We start from the raw sequence: 24,552 nt of genomic DNA on the forward strand, positions 1-24,552 counted from the left end.
TGCATTCCTTTCACCAGTCAATGGCTATGTTCACTCACTTCACTGTACTTAGGGGCACTACGGTTGGCATCCATTCTGGACTGAAGAATGGCCAAACCATTTTTGGTTATTGCTCGCTATCAGCTGATGGGGCAAAACCATCTCCATGAATAATCCCAACAAAATTGTTGGGATCCAGCCAGCAGCCTGATTAACAGCTTGCCATTTCCTTCCAGGCATGTCAGGCCAGTAAGCCCTGGGGACCAGAGTGGTGTTGAGCGAATGAAAGGGAGCGTTCTCCATTACAAGCCGACAGGTCATTGTCATTGGTCATGTCATCTCTAGGTATTAGAGCCAACATGGGAAAGCTGCAATGTTACATGGCTGCTGCAACTTGGAGAGAAGTATGTACAGGTATGTCCAATTTTTTTTAACCCCCAAGACTTCTTTTATAAGATTGTTTTTGCTTCCATTGCAGCTTATAGATGTGAAAAGGACAGTGCCTTCTTTGCAAGATCGTCATGTATTTTCTGCACCTGAAATGCTCTGAAAAATGAAAAAACGAATGCAGCCACCATTTAAGGACTGGTAAGCTCTAATGCTTAAAATTATCATCCTTGGTTTGAACATACTTTAACATGTAGATTAAGTTAATGTTTTTTATGTAGCAGCATGTCCAACATTCACTGTTTATATTGTGCACCTTCTAAACTATGCACAAAAAAGATGGGTTGTTTAAAGTGTCCCTTGTAGTGTTTCTAGCCGTCTGTACCAATGCAGAAAAGAACTTATTATGCAAGAGACCTCTTTCTACATACCCTGTGCCACACAAAATGCAGTGCTCTGTTTGATATCAATGCCCTGTGTGGCTTGCTTTTGTGAAGAAACAGCACAGGAGGTGTACATAACTCAATGTCAACGGAAATGATAGATCAAAAAAAAATTTCACAGGCTGGTCCAAGACCTATACTTAATATGTATTTGTGCTGGATATTTAGATTTGCCACCATGTCCAAAAATGAATTATAGTGTATACAAAGAAAAAAGTTTGGATCAACAGGATTTCTGAAATCCATTTCTAGGGAGTACATAATAGGACAGAGATCTTTAGCCATTAACCATGGTTTATGCAGCTACCTTCAGGCTATTGGAAGCTGGTAAAAAGAGAAGGTCATCGGAACATCCCCCTATATAATCACTATCACTTTCAGCTATCCCCAGTCTTGTAACAAGCAGATCACAAGAACAGAGGAAGACATGTATCCAGGTACTGTACCCCAAGAAGCAGATTAGTTGTACAGTATGGGATGCAGGATCTTTCGTCAACTACTGTGGGACATCCAAAAGCAGTCCAACTGAGGGGTGAGCAACACAGCAAACGCCAGACTCGCATAACAAAAAGCATCAAGAATGGCGCGACATAACTCAGAGCAACTTGTAGCACCTCGTGCTAGAAGTGGAACTGAAGATTTACCTGGTCACGCTTTGTTTTTTTTAATAGTTTACCTAAAATTGCACAGTACAACCTAGGCAAGACTAAGCATAGAAGGGTACAAAGATAACCAGAATTCAATAAAGAGGGGGGACCACTGGACAACAGACATTTGAATTGCGGGGTGTGAAGACCAGCTTGAAACTCTGGATTCCCCAGAACAGGGGATCCTGACAGCATGGATCAAGTTGAGGACTCAAATTGTAATATCCCTATTCACGTAGAGGTACAAAGCCTGCCTGGTCCCAATGAATAAGACGTGGGATATGAGGAAGTAGCCGACTGGCTAGGATTTTGGCAAACCTCTTCAGATCAGAATTCAGGTTGGCGATAACCAATTTTCACCTGAGGAGATCCTTCTCTTTATGAATTAACAAGATGCAAGCCCGCAGGCTGTCCTGAGGCACATTCTTTCCCTCTGAAATGGAGTTGAGCGCAGGTGGTCAGGTGAGGGGGCAATACCTCAAAGCACCTGGTAACACTTAAATGTTAAAAACAGAAGACCAAGTGGCAGCCTTAAAAATATGAAAAAAAAAACCGATGCCCAACAGGTCTGGTAGAGTGCACCTTAACAGGGAAGGTGGAATGCCATTCTTCAGGCCAGGGGTCAGCAACCCGCTAGCGCACCCGGTCTGCTGCTCCCATCATTAATTCACAGGCACTCCGGCCTGCGGACAAGTGGTTGTCAGTTTAACTTCTCCAGATCCGCGCTATAGCCGAATGACAGCTACAGCGTGGATCTGCTTTGCCGGGAGGCAGTCAATAGACGTCCTCCCCTTTGCATGCTTCCCGCGCACCCCCTGCAGGGAGCACACTGATTACAGAGTCAGACTCGGGTGATCGGAGTAAGGGGTCGATCCCGGCTCTTTACGTGATCAGTCGTCAGCCAATGACAGCTGATCACGTGATGTAAACAAAAGCTCAGTAATCTTTTTTTCTCCTCGCGCTCACAAGGAGAAAAGAAAAGCTGATCGGTGGCTTTTGTGCAAGGGACATCAGTCCCAAAGAGGAAGAGGCACATCCGCCTCATCTGTGCCTACAGGCGCCACACCTCAGTGCCGCCCATCGGCGTACATCAATGAAGGAGAAAAATTACCTGTTTGCCAAATTTTATAACAAAATATAAAACGGTTTTGTCTGCCTTTAATGTTTTAAATAAGAGGTGATCAAAAAAAAAAAAAAAAACACTAATTTGTGGGGGGGGAAATAAATAAAAATATAACATTTTTATTTGGGTACAGTTTTGTATGACCGCGCAATTGTCGTTCAAAGAGCGCTGAAAGATGAAAATTGGTCTGGGCAAAAAAGGGGATTTAAGTGCCCAGTAAGCAAGTGGTTAAAAATATAATCTGCAAAAGTGTTATACAATAAAAATGCTGCTATATAACTAATCAAGAGTCCTCCTCCCGACGTCATTCGCGGCCTCACCCAATGCAATTATCAGATGAGGAAGAAGCGGGCAAGTCACGTGAGCGCTGTTCTTAAAGCGGGGGTTCTCCCTAAAAACTTTTTTTTTTCTAGTACCTCATTCAGCATAGTAGCGTGAGCTACAGTATGCCTTCATATATTTTTTTGGTGCCGTACTCAGTGTAATCGCCTACGAAAGTTTCCGGGGAATGGGCGTTCCTATTTAGAGGGACCTACTCCGGCTATTTCCGTGAAGCGTGACGCGCCATAGCCGGCCGTCAACCACGAGCCCTCTGAATAGGAACGCCCATTCCCCGCGGGGAGTCTGAAATTTTACTACGAGATTACACAGCGAGTTCGGCGCAAAAAAAATAAATATATAAAGGCATACTGTAGCTCACGCTACTATGCTCAATGAGATGCTATAAAGTTGTTTTTCAGGGTGAAACACCGCTTTAATGAGATATATAGCTGCATTTTTATTGTAGAATGGATACTTTTGATTACATTAAACAAGAGTGAAAAATAGGAACAGTCCACAGCCACCTCTATTGGGGGTGTAAGGTCTGAAAGAATGTGGGGAAAAAAAATGTATATCTAATTTTTAAAACCAAACACTTGTGAGAAGGACTACAGGTTTTCTCCAGCTCCAGTTTAACTTGAGACATGTCTTTAGTGGCCTGCAAAAGCCTGCTAAAACACCACCTGGTGCATTGAGAGTAAAAAAAAAAAAAAAAAAGCCTACGGGTGCTTGAAATGGGGAGATCAAGTGGTTGTAAACCCTTACATACCACTTGCACCTACAGGCAAGCCTAGATTAAGGCTTACCTGTAGGTACTGGAAATATCTCCTAAACCGACACCGTTTAGGAGATATTTACAAATCGCCGTACATCGATTTCTGCGCAAGCCCCAGTTAGAAAGGGCACGCTGTGCCGTTTCTAGCTCGGGGCATGCCGTAAGTGGCCGCTCCCGCACGCATGTGCGGTAGTGACGTCACGCGACTACGGCCAGTCACAGAGCTGGAGTTCACGGCCCCCAGAAGAGGGGTTTAGAATGGACGCTCGCTGCAATGGAGGAAGACGGGGACATTGAGGGCTTCTCTTGCAGGGGTCACAGAATTGGCTACGATGCGATGCATCGTAGCCCATTATGCTTTACCTTTGCAGGGAACCATCTGGGTTTACTTCCTCTTTAACCACTTCAATACCAGGTATTTACCCCTTCCTGCCCAAGCCAATTTTCAGAGCGGTCTAAATGGCAATTGCACAGTCATGCTACACTGTTGCCAAACTATTATTTTGTTCCCACAAATAGAGATTTTTGGTGGTATTTGATCACCTCTGCAGTTTTTTTTTTTTGCTTAAAAATAAAAATGTTTTGAAAAAAAAAATTGTTTGGTTATAACATTTCATGGCTGAGATTCCCTGTGATCAGCCATTACAACCCACAGCCTGGCACTGACATGAGCTCTACCCTCAGCTATCAACAGCCTGGCACTGACAGAAGCTCAGGATGTCCCCCTCACATCTGTCAGGAAAAAATTGGCGGGAAGGTCAGAACTCCCTCACAGATTTTCTCACTTCATATGGCAAATTGAAATGATTATATTGACTGTGGAGGATGGCTGGAAAGTAAGGGTTAGAAAGTTACTTTCATGAAGTCTGAATAAAATAAAAAATGCCAATAGTCCTGTAGCTTGAAAAAAACATCAGTACAGGATAATACAATATTCAAGTTTTTTTTCTACCCTTTCACACGCCCGATCCCAGTCCGAGGGAGGGCTTAGCCCCTCTATGATGAGAAACTTCCACTAACATACCAGACGGAGATACAGTACTGGCGGTGAGGACGATAAAAGCCTGGGGATTCTGACATCTCAGACGGACTCAAGACCCCCGCAGAGGGTAAAATCTGCAGGCGTTTGCGACCTTGCTACTACTAGGAGCTTTACCTTATACAGCAAGGGTCCCCGTTACCTCTAGTGCGTCACAAATATAAGCCTACCTTCTTGGTGGTGGGGATATCCATTTTCAATTTCAGCTTCAGCCTTTCAAAACATTTTTTGTTGCACTGGGGAATTGGATTCACTTTCCTTGGATGTAATGGACGTTGCACTCATTTCTTTATTCATTTTGAGCATGTTTTTGTTCAGTAGATATATACCGTACTTGTAGACTCTCATATTTATACATTTTTTGCTAGTATTTTCTTTTAGTATACAACATCTTCACAGTTTGATATACAGTGAGGAAAATAAGTATTTGAACACCCTGCTATTTTGCAAGTTCTCCCACTTGGAAATCATGGAGGGGTCTGAAATTGTCATCGTAGGTGCATGTCCACTTTGAGACATAATCAAAAAAAAAAATTCCAGAAATCACAATTTATGATTTAACTATTTGTATGATACAGCTGCAAATAAGTATTTGAACACCTGTCTATCAGCTAGAATTCTGACCCTCAAAGACCTGTTAGTCTGCCTTTAAAATGTCCACCTCCACTCCACTTATTATCCTAAATTAGATGCACCTGTTTGAGGTCATTAGCTGCATAAAGACACCTGTCCACCCCATACAATCAGTAAGAATCCAACTACTAACATGGCCAAGACCAAAGAGCTGTCCAAAGACACTAGAGACAAAATTGTACACCTCCACAAGGCTGGAAAGGGCTACGGGGAAATTGCCAAGCAGCTTGGTAAAAAAAGGTCCACTGTTGGAGCAATCATTAGAAAATGGAAGAAGCTAAACATGACTGTCAATCTCCCTCGGACTGGGGCTCCATGCAAAATCTCACCTCGTGGGGTCTAAATGATCCTAAGAAAGGTGAGAAATCAGCCCAGGACTACACGGGAGGAGCTGGTCAATGGCCTGAAAAGAGCTGGGACCACCGTTTCCAAGGTTACTGTTGGTAATACACTAAGACATCATGGTTTGAAATCATGCATGGCACGGAACGTTCCCCTGCTTAAACCAGCACATGTCAAGGCCCGTCTTAAGTTTGCCAATGACCATTTGGATGATCCAGAGGAGTCATGGGAGAAAGTCATGTGGTCAGATGAGACCAAAATAGAACTTTTTGGTCATAATTCCACTAACCGTGTTTGGAGGAAGAAGAATGATGAGTACCATCCCAAGAATACCATCCCTACTGTGAAGCATGGGGGTGGTAGCATCATGCTTTGGGGGCGTTTTTCTGCACATGGGACAGGGCGACTGCACTGTATTAAGGAGAGGATGACCGGGGCCATGTATTGCGAGATTTTGGGCAACAACCTCCTTCCCTCAGTTAGAGCTTTGAAGATGGGTCGAGGCTGGGTCTTCCAACATGACAATGACCCGAAGCACACAGCCAGGATAACCAAGGAGTGGCTCTGTAAGAAGCATATCAAGGTTCTGGCGTGGCCTAGCCAGTCTCCAGACCTAAACCCAATAGAGAATCTTTGGAGGGAGCTCAAACTCCGTGTTTCTCAGCGACAGCCCAGAAACCTGACTGATCTAGAGAAGATCTGTGTGGAGGAGTGGGACAAAATCCCTCCTCCAGTGTGTGCAAACCTGGTGAAAAACTACAAGAAACGTTTGACCTCTGTAATTGCAAACAAAGGCTACTGTACCAAATATTAACATTGATTTTCTCAGGTGTTCAAATACTTATTTGCAGCTGTATCATACAAATAAATAGTTAAAAAAATCATACATTGTGATTTTTTTTTTTTTGATTATGTCTCTCACAGTGGACATGCACCTACCATAACAATTTCAGACCCCTCCATGATTTCCAAGTGGGAGAACTTGCAACATAGCAGGGTGTTCAAATACTTATTTTCATCACTGTATTTATCTGTGTTTATATGCCGTTGGATCTATTGTTCCACTGTAGTTTGTACTTTAACGGCACATCAAGCATTATAAAACATTCTCACTCACATAGATAGCGCAACTATTCCCTTTACACAGGTTATAAAATGTTGCCAATTAGTATGTTTTCTCCATCACTGATGGGCACTAAGGCGGCACGAGGTGGCATTGATGTGCTGCACCGAAGGGTACTTATGGGTGGCACCGATAGATTGCACTGGCAAGCATTGTGGATGGGTACCGATTGGCAACTGCCTGGGAATTGAGTGGCATATCCCTGGTGGTCCATTGTGGGTGAGGAAAAGCCGATCAACAGTTCTGTTTACATTGTGATCAGACACGGTGGTAAAGAGCCTCCGCTGGATCTCTTTACCGAGATCGGTGTGTCAGATTGACACCGCACCGATCGCCGCCATGTGGGTGTACAGAGGCCCTTATTTATTCTGAATGTCATATGACGCTCAGTCAGGATAACCGAACCACCGTCCAGCCATCATTCTGCTATAGGCCAGGCGGGAAGTGGTTAAGGAGCAACAAAGTCCTGCAGGATAGAGAGGGGGAAGAACTACCCCCCCCCCCCCAAGTATGCAGTCTGCACCCATGTAAGCGTTCTTACCTAGACAGGGGCCACTGGTTTCTGCCTCCACTTGATGTAAAGGGCTTAGCAGCAGGGCCTAGATTGAAGGTTCCCTACTGCCTCCCAGAATCTGCAGAGTAGAGTTGGTTGCTCCTCCTCACCAATGAGTTTGGTCTACGGTGTCCTTGCATCATGCAGGACCCGGAGGGGAGGGAGAATGTGGAGGGGCAGAAAGATGAAGGTTAAAGTTGAAGTTGAACTGATTCTGTGGAGTTGCCAGTGTCCACATGGGTATTTGAAACCTCTGCGCCTGTAGAGGGAGAGGGCCTTTTTGCGCAGAGCACTGTAGGACGTTGAGAACCCAGGTAAAACAGGGAGACCACTGCGCTGTGCCAATTGAGCAAAAGCGAGGAGCTGTTGCCGATCAGTAAGCACATTTAGAGGAAGAGGCAGGGCCGTGCAGTCTCAATAACCCACTTAACAAGGCAGCGCATTGAGTGCCAATCCATTAGGTCACCATAGGAGCATATTCTGGCAAAGTAAAAGCAATAAAGATGCTTGCCCTGGCTATCAAATAGTGGCAAATTTAAAAAACTGCTCCCAACTAAGTCATAATCACACGGGTGGTTTCTAGCTTTGGGAGGTTGCGGTAACCTACGAATGAATATTTAAAAGGCTTCTGCCCCACTGAAGTCTTCATGCAGGCAAGATACGAAGGGTCAGACCCCATCCTGGCTTTGCCCTCCACGATGTGCATATCTCCTGCCCCTAACACGCTGCACTACGTATCAAGGGGAGCACCTATAGCAGGAGCCAATTCACCCAGAAACATTACAAGCCAGCCTCACTTCAACAAAATGGAGAGCAACTGATATTTGCAAAAGCCTCAGTGGCTTTAATGCAGCCAGGATGTCCAACACAAGAATTCTTACAGCCATAGGAAAGAGGTAAACTCAATAGAGAAGTCGTCCATTGTCAATGGACACCAGCAAAAAAAACATTGAAAGAGGGAAGGGTTATAATGGGGGAGGTCTCCTGACCTCAGCAAGAGAAGGCAAGTGTGTAGTTTGAACTGCCTCTAGGGGCACACAACTAATGTCTAGCCCATCCTGCAAACAATAGGGGAAAGACGTTTTTGTTGACAACCCCCCTATAGCTGCATAGGTAATGGGAGGAGATGCAGCATTTAAAATAGGAGTGCTGCTATGTACTACTAACCAGAACATGAAATTTGCATTGGAGGATTTTTGTAAAATCTTGCTGAAGGTGAACGTAAATGCAAAAAAGCAAAAAAAAAAAAAAAAAAAATTTGTTTATTACAAGCTTCATACTTTATGAAAGATTCCAAGTGTTTTTTAGTGCAACCATTTATATATATCTTGCTGAAATTTTTTAGAAGCCAAATAGTAAACCATTTACATGGCTTTTGTGCAATTAGCTCGATATATTAAAAGAAAAGCCCATCTTCAGACAAAATATAAACCCCTTCCCCAAAAACCTTAACCTGCACTCCCCACCCCAATATTACCGTGTGAAGCAAGATTTATCTGACCAAAGGACACCATCTGGGTCCCATGGCAGTGCCAAGTACTGATGCACGATATCACTAATCCAGCTGTGCAGATGTGCCCATGCTGATCTCCTACCTTTTCTTGCACAGGCATCACTCCTCTGGGATCTCAAAGGGACCTCACTGCTGTAAAGCCAATAGAAGTGTCCACACTATGCACTGCTTTCTCTCCCATTTACTTTTGTTTTCCCTAGGTGCCACAGAGGACTCGTATCATGTTAACAAAAATGAACACTTGAGAATGAAGTGTCAGATTAGTGTGGCTAAAGACCATGTGCACACTGGACATTTAGCCCTCATGCATCCATTTCTAGCACCTTCATTCGGTCAAAAGCCAAAAAGTGCAAAGTCTAAGACATTCACTGCAGCTAGATGCAGTACGAAGTTGTGCTCATGTTCTGAATTTAGGTAGAGAGGCCGCACCTGGGAATTCCAGCCGCACAAACGCATATACTCACACAACGCATCCAGCAAGTAGTACCACCCACAGCTTTTTAGGTGTTTAAACAGATGGGGACATGACATAACACCTTTTCACTGCCTGAAAAGGTAGTATGAATCCGCGCCACGGAAAAAAAATAAATGTATATAGGTTTTGCAGGGAGGACAATGAAATGAATGCAAATAAGTATAAAAGAATATCGGTTACAGTGGCTGCCCCTACAAAAGTATCCCACCGGGGTGGAATATAAATATGAGAAAAAGGGGGGTTGGTAGGTGGTGGCGCCTGCTGTGTAGATTATACCATAATTGTGCTGATGCTGATAAAGTGAAATATAAAGTGTATATAAAGTGTAATATGTAAATACTTCTTAGATTACATTAAGTGAAAAAATATATACAAATGAAAATAAAAATATGAAATATATATATTAGTAAATAAATGTGTCACATATAGATCTGGTAATGCTCAATACATGCATAAAGTCCATATGATATTGCATAAAGTCCATGTACAGGGACGTACACTGTGGATGCCTGCTACCCCAGAAGGGGATTTTAATCTGGTGAGTGCGGGAAACACTCGAGCACAGAGGAAGGGTGCACAGAGTGAATAACCTGAAATTCTATTAAGAGTGGCATGCAGCACCCTTTGCACGGATCAGAACTTTATAATACAGCAATATATCTTTAGAAAATGTATTATTCAGCACGTTAATCACTTTATGGACTTTATGCAATATCATATGGACTTTATGCATGTATTGAGCATTACCAGATCTATATGTGACACATTTACTAAATATATATATATATATATATATATATATATATATATATATATATATATATATATATATATATATATATATATATATATATATATTTCATATTTTTATTTTCATTTGTATATATTTTTTCACTTAATGTAATCTAAGAAGTATTTACATATTTCACTTTATCAGCACAATTATAGTATAGTCTACACAGCAGGCGCCACCACCTACCAACCCCCTTTTTCTCACCTTTTCACTGCCTGTCAAACATCCCTGAAAAACTCACCAAGGATAAACTTTTGTAAATGAGCCCCTAGAAGCATTTTTGCCATCAGCAATCAGGAGAGTTATGTGCCTGGAGATGGAAATTTAGTATAAAAAAAGTTTTCAGTACATAGTTGATTGATTTCATGTGGAAGTGTGCAGTCAAATACAATAAAAGCACATACCTTTCTATTCTTTCCATTGTAGTTGGAAGCCTCAAATGTTTCATCCCTTCCCTCTTCCGCTGTATCAAACACAGCTCGCTCGTCTCTTCCATTTCTGCACTAAAATACATTTTCAATAACCACATTTTTATACAGTAAAATCCAAATACACTAAAGCATGTTAGCAGGAACACTGTAGACTGCAAAAAAGACCAATTTAAACCAAATGTTTTCTTGGATAGCACAGAAAAGGCAGAGGTTTTACAGGTGTAGGTTGAGAAATCTCCCCCCCCCCCCACCCCCCCCACTTCCGTTACTAGTGACCAAGTTGTGCATTTGTGTTAAAAAAAAAAACACACCACATTAAAGCTCTCCTGCGCCTACTGTGTCACGTAGTAATGAGCGTGCCATCGGACAAAACCAAAGGACGCAGGAGACCAGTAATTGTGTTGGAAGCAGAGGTTCTATCCGTCAGAAATCCTATAAACCGCCACGCTCTAATACTAAGGCTGCTTTTACATTGAAACACCATTTTTAGCAGCGCGTTACCGTAATTTTTGCATTGCTTTTCGTCCGCTAGTGGGGCACTTTTAACATCCGCTATTGGCCGAAATGGTGTTAAAAGCGCAGGCAAAACGCTGCTGTATCGGCGCTTTGGCTGCGGTTCAGCAGCGCTGCCCATTGATTTCAATGGGCAGGGGCGCTTTAGGAGCGGTGTATATACACCACTCCTAAAGCGCTGCAAAGAAGCCACTTGCAGGACTTTTCCTGATGCGCAGCACACCAGTGTGAAAGCACTCAGGCTTTCACACTGGGATTGCAGCTGAGGCTTTTTGCAGGCGCTAGAGCGCCTCCAGTGTGAAAGGGGTCTTATGCCTGTCAGAAAATATTAATACGTTTCTTTTGGAGACTGTTGTACCGTGTTTGCAGCAACAGTGTTTTTTTTAAACGCAACGTTTAAACAGAGAAAAAATTACCAGCAGCTCAGCAGAGTATGTTTAACTGTGGAGTGTGTTACCACACTGTAAAAGGGAACTAGTCTTTTGTGCATGTGTACATTTTACCTTAAGATAATACACTCGGGTTGGTTTACTAAAACTGAAGACTGCAAAATCTGGTGTAGCTGTGCATGGTAGCCAATTCACTTCTAACTTCACCTTGTTCAATTAAGCTTTCACAAAAAAAAAAAAAAACATCTGCAAGCAAATTGGTTTCCATGTAGAGCTGCACCAGATTCCGCGTGATCCAGTTTTAGTAAAACAACCACTGTACGTTGAAAATACATAAGTGTGGGTTAGCCAAGGAGAAAGCACAAATGTGAATTAGATTTCCTGTTCGGCCGTTAATAAAGGAAGAGTCACTTATGAGCAGTACACTAGCCAGTATTATTTTTAAAGAATACATACACCACTCCAGGTAACAAAATCCCTCTACTCTGTTGCTATGACTAAGCACCAGGGAAGGCGTGAAACGCGTTAGTTGTGCTGTATTTGTACCCCTATTGCTGTATGGATTGTCGTTTTTCTATCATGGATCAATAAAAGGTGATTTAATGGGAGTGCAGCCATCCAAGACTTTTCACTTCAGTATTCATTTTAACTGTAAACAGACTTTATTCATCAAACAAGAGGGCCAAAAGGGTAATGCAAAATAACTTTGTGATTTATGTTATGTGTATGTTATGTAAAAAAACAACACTTTACATCCCTTTTAAAGCCCAACCCTAGACACTATTTTATATCTTTGCGGTCCCTTATTGTCCTAAACGGTGTCCTTTAAATTTATGCAAATTATTTTTGCTGCAAGCTTAAGCTCTCTGCTCTGCCCCTGCAGCACTGGGCTAGGGAGGAGGCAGGAGGGATACAGAGGCCAAGCTAGCTGCCGATCAGGCATCCGGATGGATCTCAATAATATTGTTGGGATGCTTCCAGAGACTGGACTGGCTCCAACTTTAGCCGACAGCAGGCTAAAGGCCAATGTTAGCAGAATCTGGGTTACATAAGAACACAAGTGCACTCCTGCGATCCAAAAGAGGTATGGTGTAACAAAAAAAAAAAAAAACAGCTCTGGCCATACTTCTTTTAGGACTACAAAAGGTATAAGGGGAAGAAGAAAAAAAAAAGGGGGGGGGGGGGTGGAATAGTGTCTGGTGAGCTTTAACCACACTGTACTTAACTTACATGGCAGTGTTCGGTTCAAAGGCATAATTGTAGCTAAAAAGTCTAAGTTGACCAAAGTATCATTAAGCACAAAAGCTAGGAAAAACTGACAGCTTGTACAGATTTGTGGGTGTTACCATTAGCTGTATAAATCATATTGTTAGCAGTACAATACAGCCTTGCACTAGGGTACACAGGCACCAAGTCATGCTGTGATCTGTGCCCACAGCAATCTCTAAATCTTACAGGGAATGTGTCATTCTGTATACGATGTCCACGGGTATGAAGTGAGCTTGATGCAAGGAAAATATTAAGGTCTCATTTACACTGCCAACCCTAAACAACTGCATACAATGGTAGAGTTCTCTCCCTTGGAGTTCAGTGAACCATACAATAAGCATTGGCATTGCTCCTTAACCCTGTGCTTACTAGGTCATGAGCCCGCAGCACCCATGTACTCATTTGTTCTTAATGTCATCCTTTTAGAATTTTAACAGAGGTGATTAAGCAATTAAGATTTTTTGCTCTCTGCATCTAAGGTTTTGATTCAAGGCTTCTGGCAAGGTATTCTGTGATAACCAATAGAAAACTTGCTTCTTACGTCAGCTATTTGAGAGAAGGAAATAAGGGCTACAAGAGCTGCTTGTTTTTTAAAGCAAGAATGTCTTCCACGCTCCTGAGGATCTGCCCACAACCGAAAAGAGCTTTTAATGCGAGGAAGTCTTCCATAATCATCAAGAAGCTCATGTGTTGGCTTGGTTAAATGCCTGCAAAACAGATTTAAAACCCACTGTAGTAACGGACTTTAAAGTCGAATTTGATCTTATGATGTCATTAAAAAAAAAAAAAAAAAAAATGGAGATCAAGATTACAATATTATTTGCTCTGAAAGCGCAACCTAAAAATAGATGTCTGGTTTTAGATGGGTGGTTTATCAGAGCTCAGTCATTTCAGATTAGCCCTCCAATAGTTTACATATAAAAATACAAAATTAAAAGTGCAGATGCCTTTGGTGTTAATGGCAAACTAGAATCTAATGTACAGATCACCAAATATGGAAATTTTTGCATAAAAAAAAAAAAAGCACAAAATGGAGGAAAATTAAATAGTTTCCTGCATTTGTGCCTATAAATATTTGCAACCACTACGTGGCACAAATCACGGGCTTTAAACTTAACCTAACCAAATTGATGTGCCACTCCAATATCTTGTTTAGAAGAGTTTGTTTTAAACAAGACTTTCTGAATATTGTATTCTCAAGAAGGATCCACTAGGTCATGGAAGAAACCCAAAATTTAGATATTCTTTTTTTAAATATATCACCACAGATATTGACAGAAGCCTTCAATCAATTAAATCACCACGACTTAACTGCATTTTGCCCAAAATAATCCCTCATTTACACGTGTGTTTGGGGACTCACTACAATTTCCTGGGGTAAACCAAAGGCTTTCTGCAAAAAACTGCAAGCAGGAAGCCACAGGCTCACATGTAAATCGGATATGCAGCAATTTCCTGTGGATGACGGGACCTGGAAACAGTGTGCATCCAGGGTCAATCATTCACAGGTAATAGCTGTCTGATTATATGCGGACGGCTGCATCGATTTGTACACTGCCTTCAACTCGCAGCTGTCCACAGAAAGCCGGCACCATGTTTCCCACAGTAAATTGTAGTCTGCCCTTTAAAGCACATGAGAATGGTGCCTACAGATCCAGACGAAAAAGCATTATACTTTTTTGCAACTCAGACAATTCTAAACCAACATAGGGGGAAAAAAAAAAAAAAAACAGCTGTTTGGGACTACTAGTAACACCCACAAATGAATCAAACATACAGTGCCTTGCGAAAGTATTCGGCCCCCTTGAACTTTGCGACCTTTTGCCACATTTCAGGCTTCAAACAAAGATGTAATACTATTTTTTTTTGAACAACCAACAAGTGGGACACAATCATGAAGTGGAACGAAATTTATTGGATATTTCAAATTTTAAACAAAAACTGAAAAATTGGGCGTGCAAAATTATTCAGCCCCTTTACTTTCAGTGCAGCAAACTCTCTCCAGAAGTTCAGTGAGGATCTCTGAATGATCCAATGTTGACCTAAATGACTAATGATAAATAGAATCCACCTGTGTGTAATCAAGTCTCCGTATAAATGCACCTGCACTGCGATAGTCTCAGAGGTCCGTTTAAAGCGCAGAGCATCATGAAGAACAAGGAACACACCAGGCAGGTCTGAGATACTGTTGTGGAGAAGTTTAAAGCCGGATTTGGATACAAAAAGATTTCCCAAGCTTTAAACATCCCAAGGAGCACTGTGCAAGCGATAATATTGAAATGTGAGTATCAGACCACTGCAAATCTACGAAGACCTGGCCATCCCTCTAAACTTTCAGCTCATACAAGGTGAAGACTGATCAGAGATGCAGCCAAGAGGCCCATGATCACTCTGGATGAACTGCAGAGATCTACAGCTGAGGTGGGAGACTCTGTCCATAGGACAACAATCAGTCGTATACTGCACAAATCTGGCCTTTATGGAAGAGTGGCAAGAAGAAAGCCATTTCTTAAAGATATCCATAAAAAGTGTTGTTTAAAGTTTGCCACAAGCCACCTGGGAGACACACCAAACATGTGGAAGAAGGTGCTCTGGTCAGATGAAATCAAAATCGAACTTTTTGGCAACAATGCAAAACGTTATGTTTGGCGTAAAAGCAACACAGCTCATCACCCTGAACACACCATCCCCACTGTCAAACATGGTGGTGGCAGCATCACGGTTTGGGCCTGCTTTTCTTCACCAGGGACAGGGAAGATGGTTAAAATTGATGGGAAGATGGATGGAGCCAAATACAGAACCATTCTGGAAGAAAACCTGATAGTCTGCAAAAGACCTGAGACTGGGATGGAGATTTGTCTTCCAACAAGACAATGATCACAAACAAAGCAAAATCTACAATGGAATGTTCACAAATAAAACATATCCAGGTGTTAGAATGGCCAAGTCAAAGTTCAGAACTGAATCCAATCGAGAATCTGTGGAAAGAACTGAAAACTGCTGTTCACAAACGCTCTGCATCCAACCTCACTGAGCTCGAGCGGTTTTGCATGGAGGAATGGGCAAAAATTTCAGTCTCTCGATGTGCAAAACAGAGAGAGACATACCCCAAGCGACTTACAGCTGTAATCGCAGCAAAAGGTGGCGCTACAAAGTATTAACTTAAGGGGGCTGAATAACTTTGCACGTCCAATTTTTCAGTTGTTAAAGTTTGAAATATCCAGTAAATTTCATTCCACTTCATGATTGTGTCCCACATGTTGATTCTTCAAAAAAATAAAAAAAACATTTTTATCTTTATGTTTGAAGCCTGAAATGTGGCAAAAGGTCGCAAAGTTCAAGGGGGGCGAATACTTTTGCAAGGCACTGTAGCAACATTGAAAATATTTATATATATTTATTAAAGAGCCAATGTAGCAGAAAAAAAAATAAGACCGTAGCATTATGGCCGTTGGTGCACACCTTTAGAAGTCATTAAACAAATCTTCGGTGTTAAAAAAAAAAAAAAAAATAGCGGATTCCTCACTGCATTTGGATGGCAAACTGGGTTTTCTAATTAATCTCAATAGTCTTATAATAAAAAAAAACATGTTTCTGGCTTTAGATACACCTAAAACATTCTCAGGTTATTCATTTTCTGTAACTTTAACATTACGTGATAAAATACTATATACACTGGCACTTGGTAGCAAAGTATTGTGAGAATGTTGACAAGGGGAGATGTAATCAAGTATACTGAGATGAAAAGATCATGAAAATCTCCAAGAGTACCAGCTTCTAGATTGTCACAACCTTCCAATGAGCAGAAGGTATCAGAGGGCTCAGCAGGTTTTACACCACAGTGATTTGAGTAATCCACTCTTGTTTACAATAGGTTTTCTATTTTGTTATTTTATAGTACACCAAGTATAAAAATAAATATTTCATATTTTCTTGTGAAAGCAGGCCCCTTTGTCTAGGCAGTGCCAAAAACTAGGTGGGACTCAGCAAGCAGCCAGGATTTGAGATCATATACATTTTCCCCAATTCTAAATCCTTTAGAATTGAGATAACAAAATTAAGATATTTAGAAGATTTATGAATTTCTGGGCAATCTACACTATGAGCTGGTCAAACTGGTACATTTTTTGGAGTACAAAAAAAACCCATTGATTGTACATCATACGGAGGCAAGTTCTTATACAAATACAAAATGGGGATGTGTAATCATTTAGGTACTATGTGCTGGAGGTGTGTTTTGCCCAAAATCATTTTACTTACTACCACATTTTTTACCTCATCTTATATACAGAAAATTGAGACAGCCCATCTGCAATAAATCATAGGCTCCCAGCTACCAATTTAAAGGAAGCTTTTAAGTAAGCGAGTTTGAAGAGATTATACATATCAACATGTACTGATGTAGACGCGTTATATATCTTGATTGATTTACAGGGTATACCGTTTTAATGATATGTACATCAGTGATCTAAATCACTCTCTGCGGGTGTTCCAGGATATCTGGGGGGTTCTGGGTCAGCGTGATGCATAGGGCTATTGGCCCTTACTCCTTCATGTTCTGACCACAACTCAGCTCTAAGTCCTCAAATACTGGACTCCTCAGGTCTCTTCACTAGGCCCCCCCTCTACACATTATGTCACGCGACTTTAAGGTACCTTGAAAAAGTCAAGTGACGCAACGCAGAGGGGAGGATCCTAGTGACAAGACCCGAGGAGACGGAGGAGTCCAGTATTTGTATCTGATCATATGTGCTGGAGTTCATCTGATGGCATGTGAGTTGTACTTACACTGTAGTGTCTCAGAAGCCAGCATCAGCATATTGTACTATGTATCTTTCTTTTTGATTTGAGAGTCTACTCAAAGCAATCTTGGAACATTGGTAGCAAGCATCTGAAATCTCTACCAATTAGCTTGTGAGTGCCACGTGCAGAGACTGTTAATCAATAGACAAGCCTATTTGCACCAGTTCCTTGGACATTTATGTATAATCTCTGATTTTAGGTATCGTATTTATTGCACCAGCATACCAAGGCACCCATTTTGTGGACATTTAAAATCTCTTGATCATAATGCATTAGCATTTTTGCATATATTTTAAGGTGTGTTTTGTATTAATTAGGTTGACTTTAGCACAAATACACTATTTTTATTTTACATGCCACAGTGTTTGAAACGTTTATTTAGTTGCAGCTTTTATCATTTGAGCATCTATTTCACACATATATTTGGAATTTTGAATATTTATCAGCACTTGAGTCACTTTATATATTGTATCTTACAATATATACCTTCTCTCGTGGATATATTGTATATGGTGACTTTTTATCAATGTTTTTCCATGTAATAAATATAGTCATTGTGTTATACATGTTTGTAGTACTAAGCAACTTTAAAGTCCCACACCTCCAAAATATTGCTCTGTTTACTGGCAACAGTTTCCAGTAGTCTTCCAGGACAGCCCATGAGAGACGCACCTCCTCCAACAGTAAACACGTCACCAATACCACTTTAAAGTGGTTGTAAATCCTTACACTTTTTGCTACAGAAAAACCTACAATAAAGCTTACCTGTAGCTACTTTGGATATCTCCTAAACCTCAACGGTTTAGCAGATAGACAGACGTAATCGGCGCACTGAAGCAATGGCACCTCTTCCAGTACAGCCCATGAGAGGATTAGCAAGAACTTACTATATTAGGGAGAGTCATTAAATGTCCAAAATGCCTTAACCACTCTTGGAATTGCCATAATCATCATAGATATGGTGGAACCATTTATCTTAAATTCTCAATAGAGACTAGCCCCAATAGACACTACATAGAATGACTAGGTTAGAACTTTGATGGAGATATAAAAACCACCATCCTATATAGAATATAAACCCATTGATCTGCTACAAGGGCATACATCTACCTACATCCTTGTATATGAATGTGACAAACCCCCATGCCTCGAGACATACATAATCTTTTCAGCAACTATGTTACTCTCCACTGCATAACATGTTCTATTAAAAAAAGCTTTGTTATAGGGAGAGCACTGATACGCCAAGCAACTTTGCACCCACCGCCACCTGAAAAGACCAAGCCGTAGGGGGTTGGCCGAAAATGCCATGACTACCGTACTTCTGAAATATGGGATGCCAAAAAAGCCAGGACAAGCCTCCAAATGCACCCCTTTCTACTAATTAGAGCACATACATGCCAAATTGCACATGCATGTATTATTCGCACCCACCTCACTTATTGCAATCATTGCTGAGGATGTGCTGCTGCTGGCAGTGTTAGAGCTTTATGTGAACCGGCAGAGAAGGCACACAAGCAAGTTGCTGCAATTATGTCCCACCTTTGCCAGCCATGGCTTTTAGCACCAATTGCATTCTTGGAAAACATGCAGGACTCCAATGTCATGGTTGAAGCTGAAATGATGATCCCAGCGCCGCCAGGCAGTAGCGCCAGCCACTGTGCTGCCCATGCAAAATATTATACCCCTGTACCAACATTTCTTGTAGAACAAGGACACACACTACATACAGGCAAAACTCGAAAAAAATGTGAATATCGTGCAAAAGTCAAATTTCACCAATGCAACTTAAAAGGTGAAATATACGAGAGAAATTCATTACATGCAAATCAATATAGTTCAAGCCTTGATTTGTCATAATTGTGATTATGGCTTACAGCTCATGAAAACCCCAAATCCACAATTTTAGAAAATATGAATATTGTGAAAAGGTGCAATATTCTAGGCTCAAAGTGTCCCACTCTAATCAGATAATTAAGCAATAACACCTGCAAAGGGTTCCTGAGCCTTCAAATGGTCTCAGTTTGGATCAGTAGGAATCACTGTGACCCGACAGTTGTGCAGAAAACCATCATTGACATCCTCCATAAGAAGGGAAAGCCTCAAAAGAAGTTGGATGTTCCCAAAGTGCTGTATCAAAGCACATTAATAGAAAAAGTTAGGTGGAAGGGAAAAAGTGTGGAAGAAAAAAGGTGCACAAGTGGCAGGGATAACCGCAGCCTGGAGAGGATTGTCAGGAAAAGGCCATTCAAAAGAAGTGGACTGAAGCTGGAGTCCGTGCATCAAAAGCCACCACAGACGGATCCTGGACATGGGCTTCAAATGTCATATTCCTCTTGTCAAGCCACTCTTGAACAACTTCAGAAGTGTCTTACCTGGACTAAAGAAAAAACAGAGCTGGTCTGTTGCCCAGTGGTCCAAAGTCCTCTTTTCTGATGAGAGCAAGTTTTGCATCTCATTTGGAAACCAAGGAGCCAGAGTATGGAGGAGGAATGGAGAGGCACACACTGCAAGATGCTTGAAGTCCAGTGTGAAGTTTCCACAGTCTGTGTTGATTTGGGGAGCCAGCCATGTTATCTGCTGGTGTTGGTCCACTGTGCTTCATTAAGTTCAGGGTCAACGCAGCCGTCTACCAGGAGATTTTGGAGAACTTCATGCTTCCTTCTGCAGACGAGCTCTATGGAGATGCCGACTTCATTTTCATCAAGACTTGGCACCTGCCCACACTGCCAAAAGCACCAAAACCTGGTTCAATGACCGTGGATTACTGTGCTTAATTGGCCAGCAAACTTGCATGACCTGAACCCCATAGATTCTCATTGGCATTGCCAAGAGAAAGATGAGACACGAGACCGAACAATGCAGAAGAGCTGAAGGCTGCATTTGAAGCATTCTGGTCTTCCATAACACCTCAGCAGTGCCACAGGCTCATAGCTTCCATGCCACATTTAGGCAGCAATTGCTGCAAAAGGGGCCCAAACCAAGTATCGAGTACATATGCATGCTTATACTTTTCAGAGGTCCGATATTTTTCTATGTACAATCCTTGTTTTATTGATTGCATGCAAGATTCAAATTTTTGGGGATTGTGGATTTGGGGTTTTCATGAGCTGCAAGCCATAATCACCACAATGACAGGCCCTTTTATGGAACAGACACGACACAAGAGTCAGATCTCCAAAACGGAGCCGTAGCAGGCAGGTACACAAGAAGGTCCAAAGTATTTAGCGCAACCTCCCTAGGATGCGCCGGCCGAGGACACAAAGATGGAAGTACAATGTCCTCGTTAAGGTGAAATGAACGAAAACACCTGAACGGAAGAAGGGAAGGTTGCGGGCGCACCACCTAATCCTTGAGGATTAAGCATGGCGGTTTGCAAGACAAGACCGCCAACTTAGAAACCCTTCTAACAGAGGGTAAAGGCCACTAAAGGGGCCACCTTCTGAGATGTGTCAAGAGAAAAATCTGTTTCCAAAAGGAGGGTTCCTGAAAAACCGAGAGCACCAGAGTCAAAACTCATGGGGGGGGGAAGAGGTGGGCCAAGAGGGGAAAGTATACGACAAACCCCCTGCATAAAAAAAAGGTACCCACCAGGGAACGCGCCGCAAAAAGCCACTGAAAGAACACAGCCAAGGCTGAAATGTGCCCCAAAACGGTGCTTTAAACAATGTTTAGATACACTCAAAGCTGTAAAAACAGCAGGACCCTGGACGTCACTCCATCCATCTCTTCGCACCAAGAGATGCAAGTCTTCCAGGTGCGACGGTAGATCCTCCTGAAGAAGGCTACCGTGCCCTCAGCATGGTTAAGATGACCAAGTTGGACAGACCCCGGTCTCTTAAAGTCTGGCTTCCAATAGCCATGTTGAGCAAGTCAGTGACTGTACAACAGGAGGAAGTATGGAACCTCGGGACAGAAGGACCTCCCGCCCTGGCAACCGCCAGGGTACCTCTGCTACCAGGTGCCCGGTATCGGCGTACCAAGGACACCAAGGCCAGTCTGGAGCGATTAGAATCATCGGGATCCCCTCAGCCTCCACTCTGTGGAGCAGCCGAGGAAGCTACCAAGATGGAGGAACGGCATAAAGCCGCCGATACAGACCCCACACGGCCATTAGCGCAACTGACGCGTCTGCACAAGATCACTAGACCTGGCCACTAACTTTGACACCCTTGCAGTGGAGACGAGCGGCCAGAAAATCCATGCCCTGTAAGACTCACCATCCTGCAAGGGCGCCGAAACACCCCCAAGCACAAAGACCAGTCGCCCAGTAGTCCACCTGCCGGTATACCTGATGGCAGACCGAAGCCACGGCGTTGTCCGGCTGAATCCAGATCGGACGACCTTGCAACCTCCTCGACCACGAGGGGAAGCATAGCCTGATCGCCCAAAATAGTAGGACAATGAACGGTAGACAGGGCCCACAGCACCTGATATTCCCAGGCGGTCTCCCACCCAGGTACTAACCAGGCCCGACCCTGGGTAGCTACCACGATCAGACGAGAGCGGGCGCATTCAGGGAGGTTTGGCTGTAAGCCCACGCAAGTCCAACGACTCGGGGACGACTGGACCTCCCAGGTGCCCCCACAACCCTTGAGGTTGGTGTCCGTCATAAACACCGACCACAGGAAGGAAGAAACAAGTCCCACAAAGTCCGGATACGTGCGAGCTCCTAGGTGAAAACCCCTGGTGCTGACGCCAGATCAAAAGGGAGGGCCACAGACTGACAGAGGCCCTCCCCCATCACAAAGCACAGAAAGCTCTGAGCTGTGCAAAATGGGACATGCATGTATGCGTCCCTGATGTCGGAGGACGCCAGAACGTCCCTCGGATGAAGCGCAGCTACCACCGAACGAATGGATCCCATGCAGAACTACCAGATGTTCACAAAAAGGTATTCGGGGCCTGAGGCCCATAGAAAACCCCAAACCTCTCGTCCTGCAGGAAAGGTTAAATTACCCCGTAGCTCAGCAAGTCCCACACTGCTTAAGGCAGACCAACGAGGCGGGAGAGGAAGACACGAGAAAATAACTCCGTTCTGTGGATAGGAGGAAACCCCATCTAGTGCTCCGAAGAGACCACCTCGCAGACCCACTGGTTGGAGAGCAGGGAGGTTCACCGAATTGTGAACCTACCAGCCGCCCCCACCTTGAGATGGGGAGGGAAAGCTACATACAATAGCGGGATGTGGGTGCAGGCGTGATCGGCGTATGCACCCAGGGACAGATTAGTCCCCCAGCTGAGCCTTTGTTGGCCTGGGAGGGTTGCCCTTTAATAATACATACACAGTGTGTATGTATTATATGCAGGCGTATGCACACATGTCTTTGGCGGGTGGGGGGAAACCGGAATACCCAGAGGAAACCCACGCAGACACAGGGAGCGACAATGCAAGCTCCAGGCAGATTGGTGTCAATGTCCGGATTCGAACCAATGACTCTTGCTGCCAAGTAATGGAGTTACCACTACACCAGCGTGTGCATAAAACCATCTCTGAAACAGGAGCCCTGGATAACATGGGCACGGCATTCATGAAGCATCACAGACCTATACAAGGCCCTGGACCAGCTGGTCCGCTAGCCTAATAACTTCGGGAGAGAGTCGGTGCGCCTCCACTGTCTGGTGCAAAATGCTCACTCCGTGAGTGACTGAGACCCCAGAGTAGTAGCCACAATAGGCCGCAAGTCGGACTCCAGCATGGTAAACATGGAACGGGTCAGTACTTCGGATCTTCCATCAGTCAGATCCATACAAGCGGGGGTTCCCGCAATAGGGAGAGTGGTCACCAATACATGACACCCGGAGGGTCCACCACCGGAGAAGAAGCCCACCCTTTGAAAAGGGGCACTGAACCACCCGGTGGTGAGGAACTACAAAAGCCCTCAGCGGCTTTTCTCATTCCGCATCTTAGAAATTATCAAAGAAGGGCACAGAAGGAAAAAACCTACACAGAGCGGTCCGATTTGTGTGAACCAAAAAAGACAGAGCCCTCAACGGAAACCCAGATGCACTATCCAGCTTGAGAGTCCCTTAAGCAGTGAGAAGCGCACCCATAAATGCCTTATTCTGCTTTTTTTTTTTTACTGCCCAGGTACCTGGTCCATGGCTCCATAACAGAGCATTCCCCAGGGGATAACAGGGGAAGGGGGCACTCTTACCACCCGCCCACAAGCCAACCCCCACCCTGGCACAAACATGTCCAGGACTAACAATAAAACCTCTGTGGGAATCCCAGGTGCCAACGCCTGCTGCCACCACCAGCATGTGGTGGCAGCAGGTCCGCTCCCAGCACACGGTGTGTGAGAGGAAAATAACCGTGAGGTAACTGTGCAGCATCTGCAGGGACCTGTGTGCGCGCTGTAGGATACAGCACTAGGGGTCAGGACTACTCCAAAATGGCCGCCGAGCGTTCAGAACGCAGCCACAGGAAAATAGCTGACCGCAATGTAAGCTGCGTCATAGCGCGGCTACGACAAAATGACCGCCAATGGGAGTTTTCAATGTAATTGAAAAACCTCCCAAAAAAATGGCGCCAGCATCGGCCAAATGCCGCGTTTAAACAGGAAAAGTCTCTTAGGGCTTTTTAACAGTGAAAAACTTCACAGGAAAGCCCCATACAAAAAAAAAAAACACAGGCCAGATAACAGTCACCTCAGAAAGGGCCCCCCCTCTGACAGCGGCAATGTTAGCAATGCAGGAAAGGGGAAGGGAGGAGAAAAGGACCCACGAAACCCCAGCCGTACCAACCCACCGAAGCGGGAGGGACTGTACTTACCTGTCCGAGCGAGGACCCGCTGACGCGTACCTGACAGAACTACAACCGCAATGGAGGTAGCTGTCGGCCCGGTCCACTGTGAGTGAGACAACACCACAGCCCAGTCATATGTGGACCTCGGAGCAAAGCTCACCGGCCACCCCAGGAGTCATGGGGTATGGCGTGGCAGACCCAGCCTCTTTGCAAAGGTGTGCCCACGCTTGCTGGTCGGACTGAGTAGACTACA

General features: G+C 43.6%; 1 protein-coding gene and 1 pseudogene across 5 annotated transcripts in view; both read right to left on the reverse strand.

Annotated features, from left to right (window-relative positions):
• SCAF11 (SR-related CTD associated factor 11) overlaps positions 1 to 24,552 on the reverse strand; it is a 103,318-nt gene that overhangs the window by 39,995 nt on the left and 38,771 nt on the right. For all 5 annotated transcript variants that reach the window (XR_005747909.1, XM_040343903.1, XM_040343902.1 and 2 more), the window contains exon 9: positions 10,551 to 10,649. Coding sequence is in view for 4 of the 5 variants with exons in the window: in XM_040343903.1 (XP_040199837.1) it covers positions 10,551 to 10,649 (99 nt within the window). In the remaining variant the exon portion in view is untranslated. The remainder of the gene's footprint in view (positions 1 to 10,550; positions 10,650 to 24,552) is intronic.
• Positions 21,970 to 22,088, reverse strand: LOC120933857 (annotated as a pseudogene).

This window comes from Rana temporaria, chromosome 3 (assembly GCF_905171775.1).
Source record: "Rana temporaria chromosome 3, aRanTem1.1, whole genome shotgun sequence".
Taxonomy (NCBI): domain Eukaryota; kingdom Metazoa; phylum Chordata; class Amphibia; order Anura; family Ranidae; genus Rana; species Rana temporaria.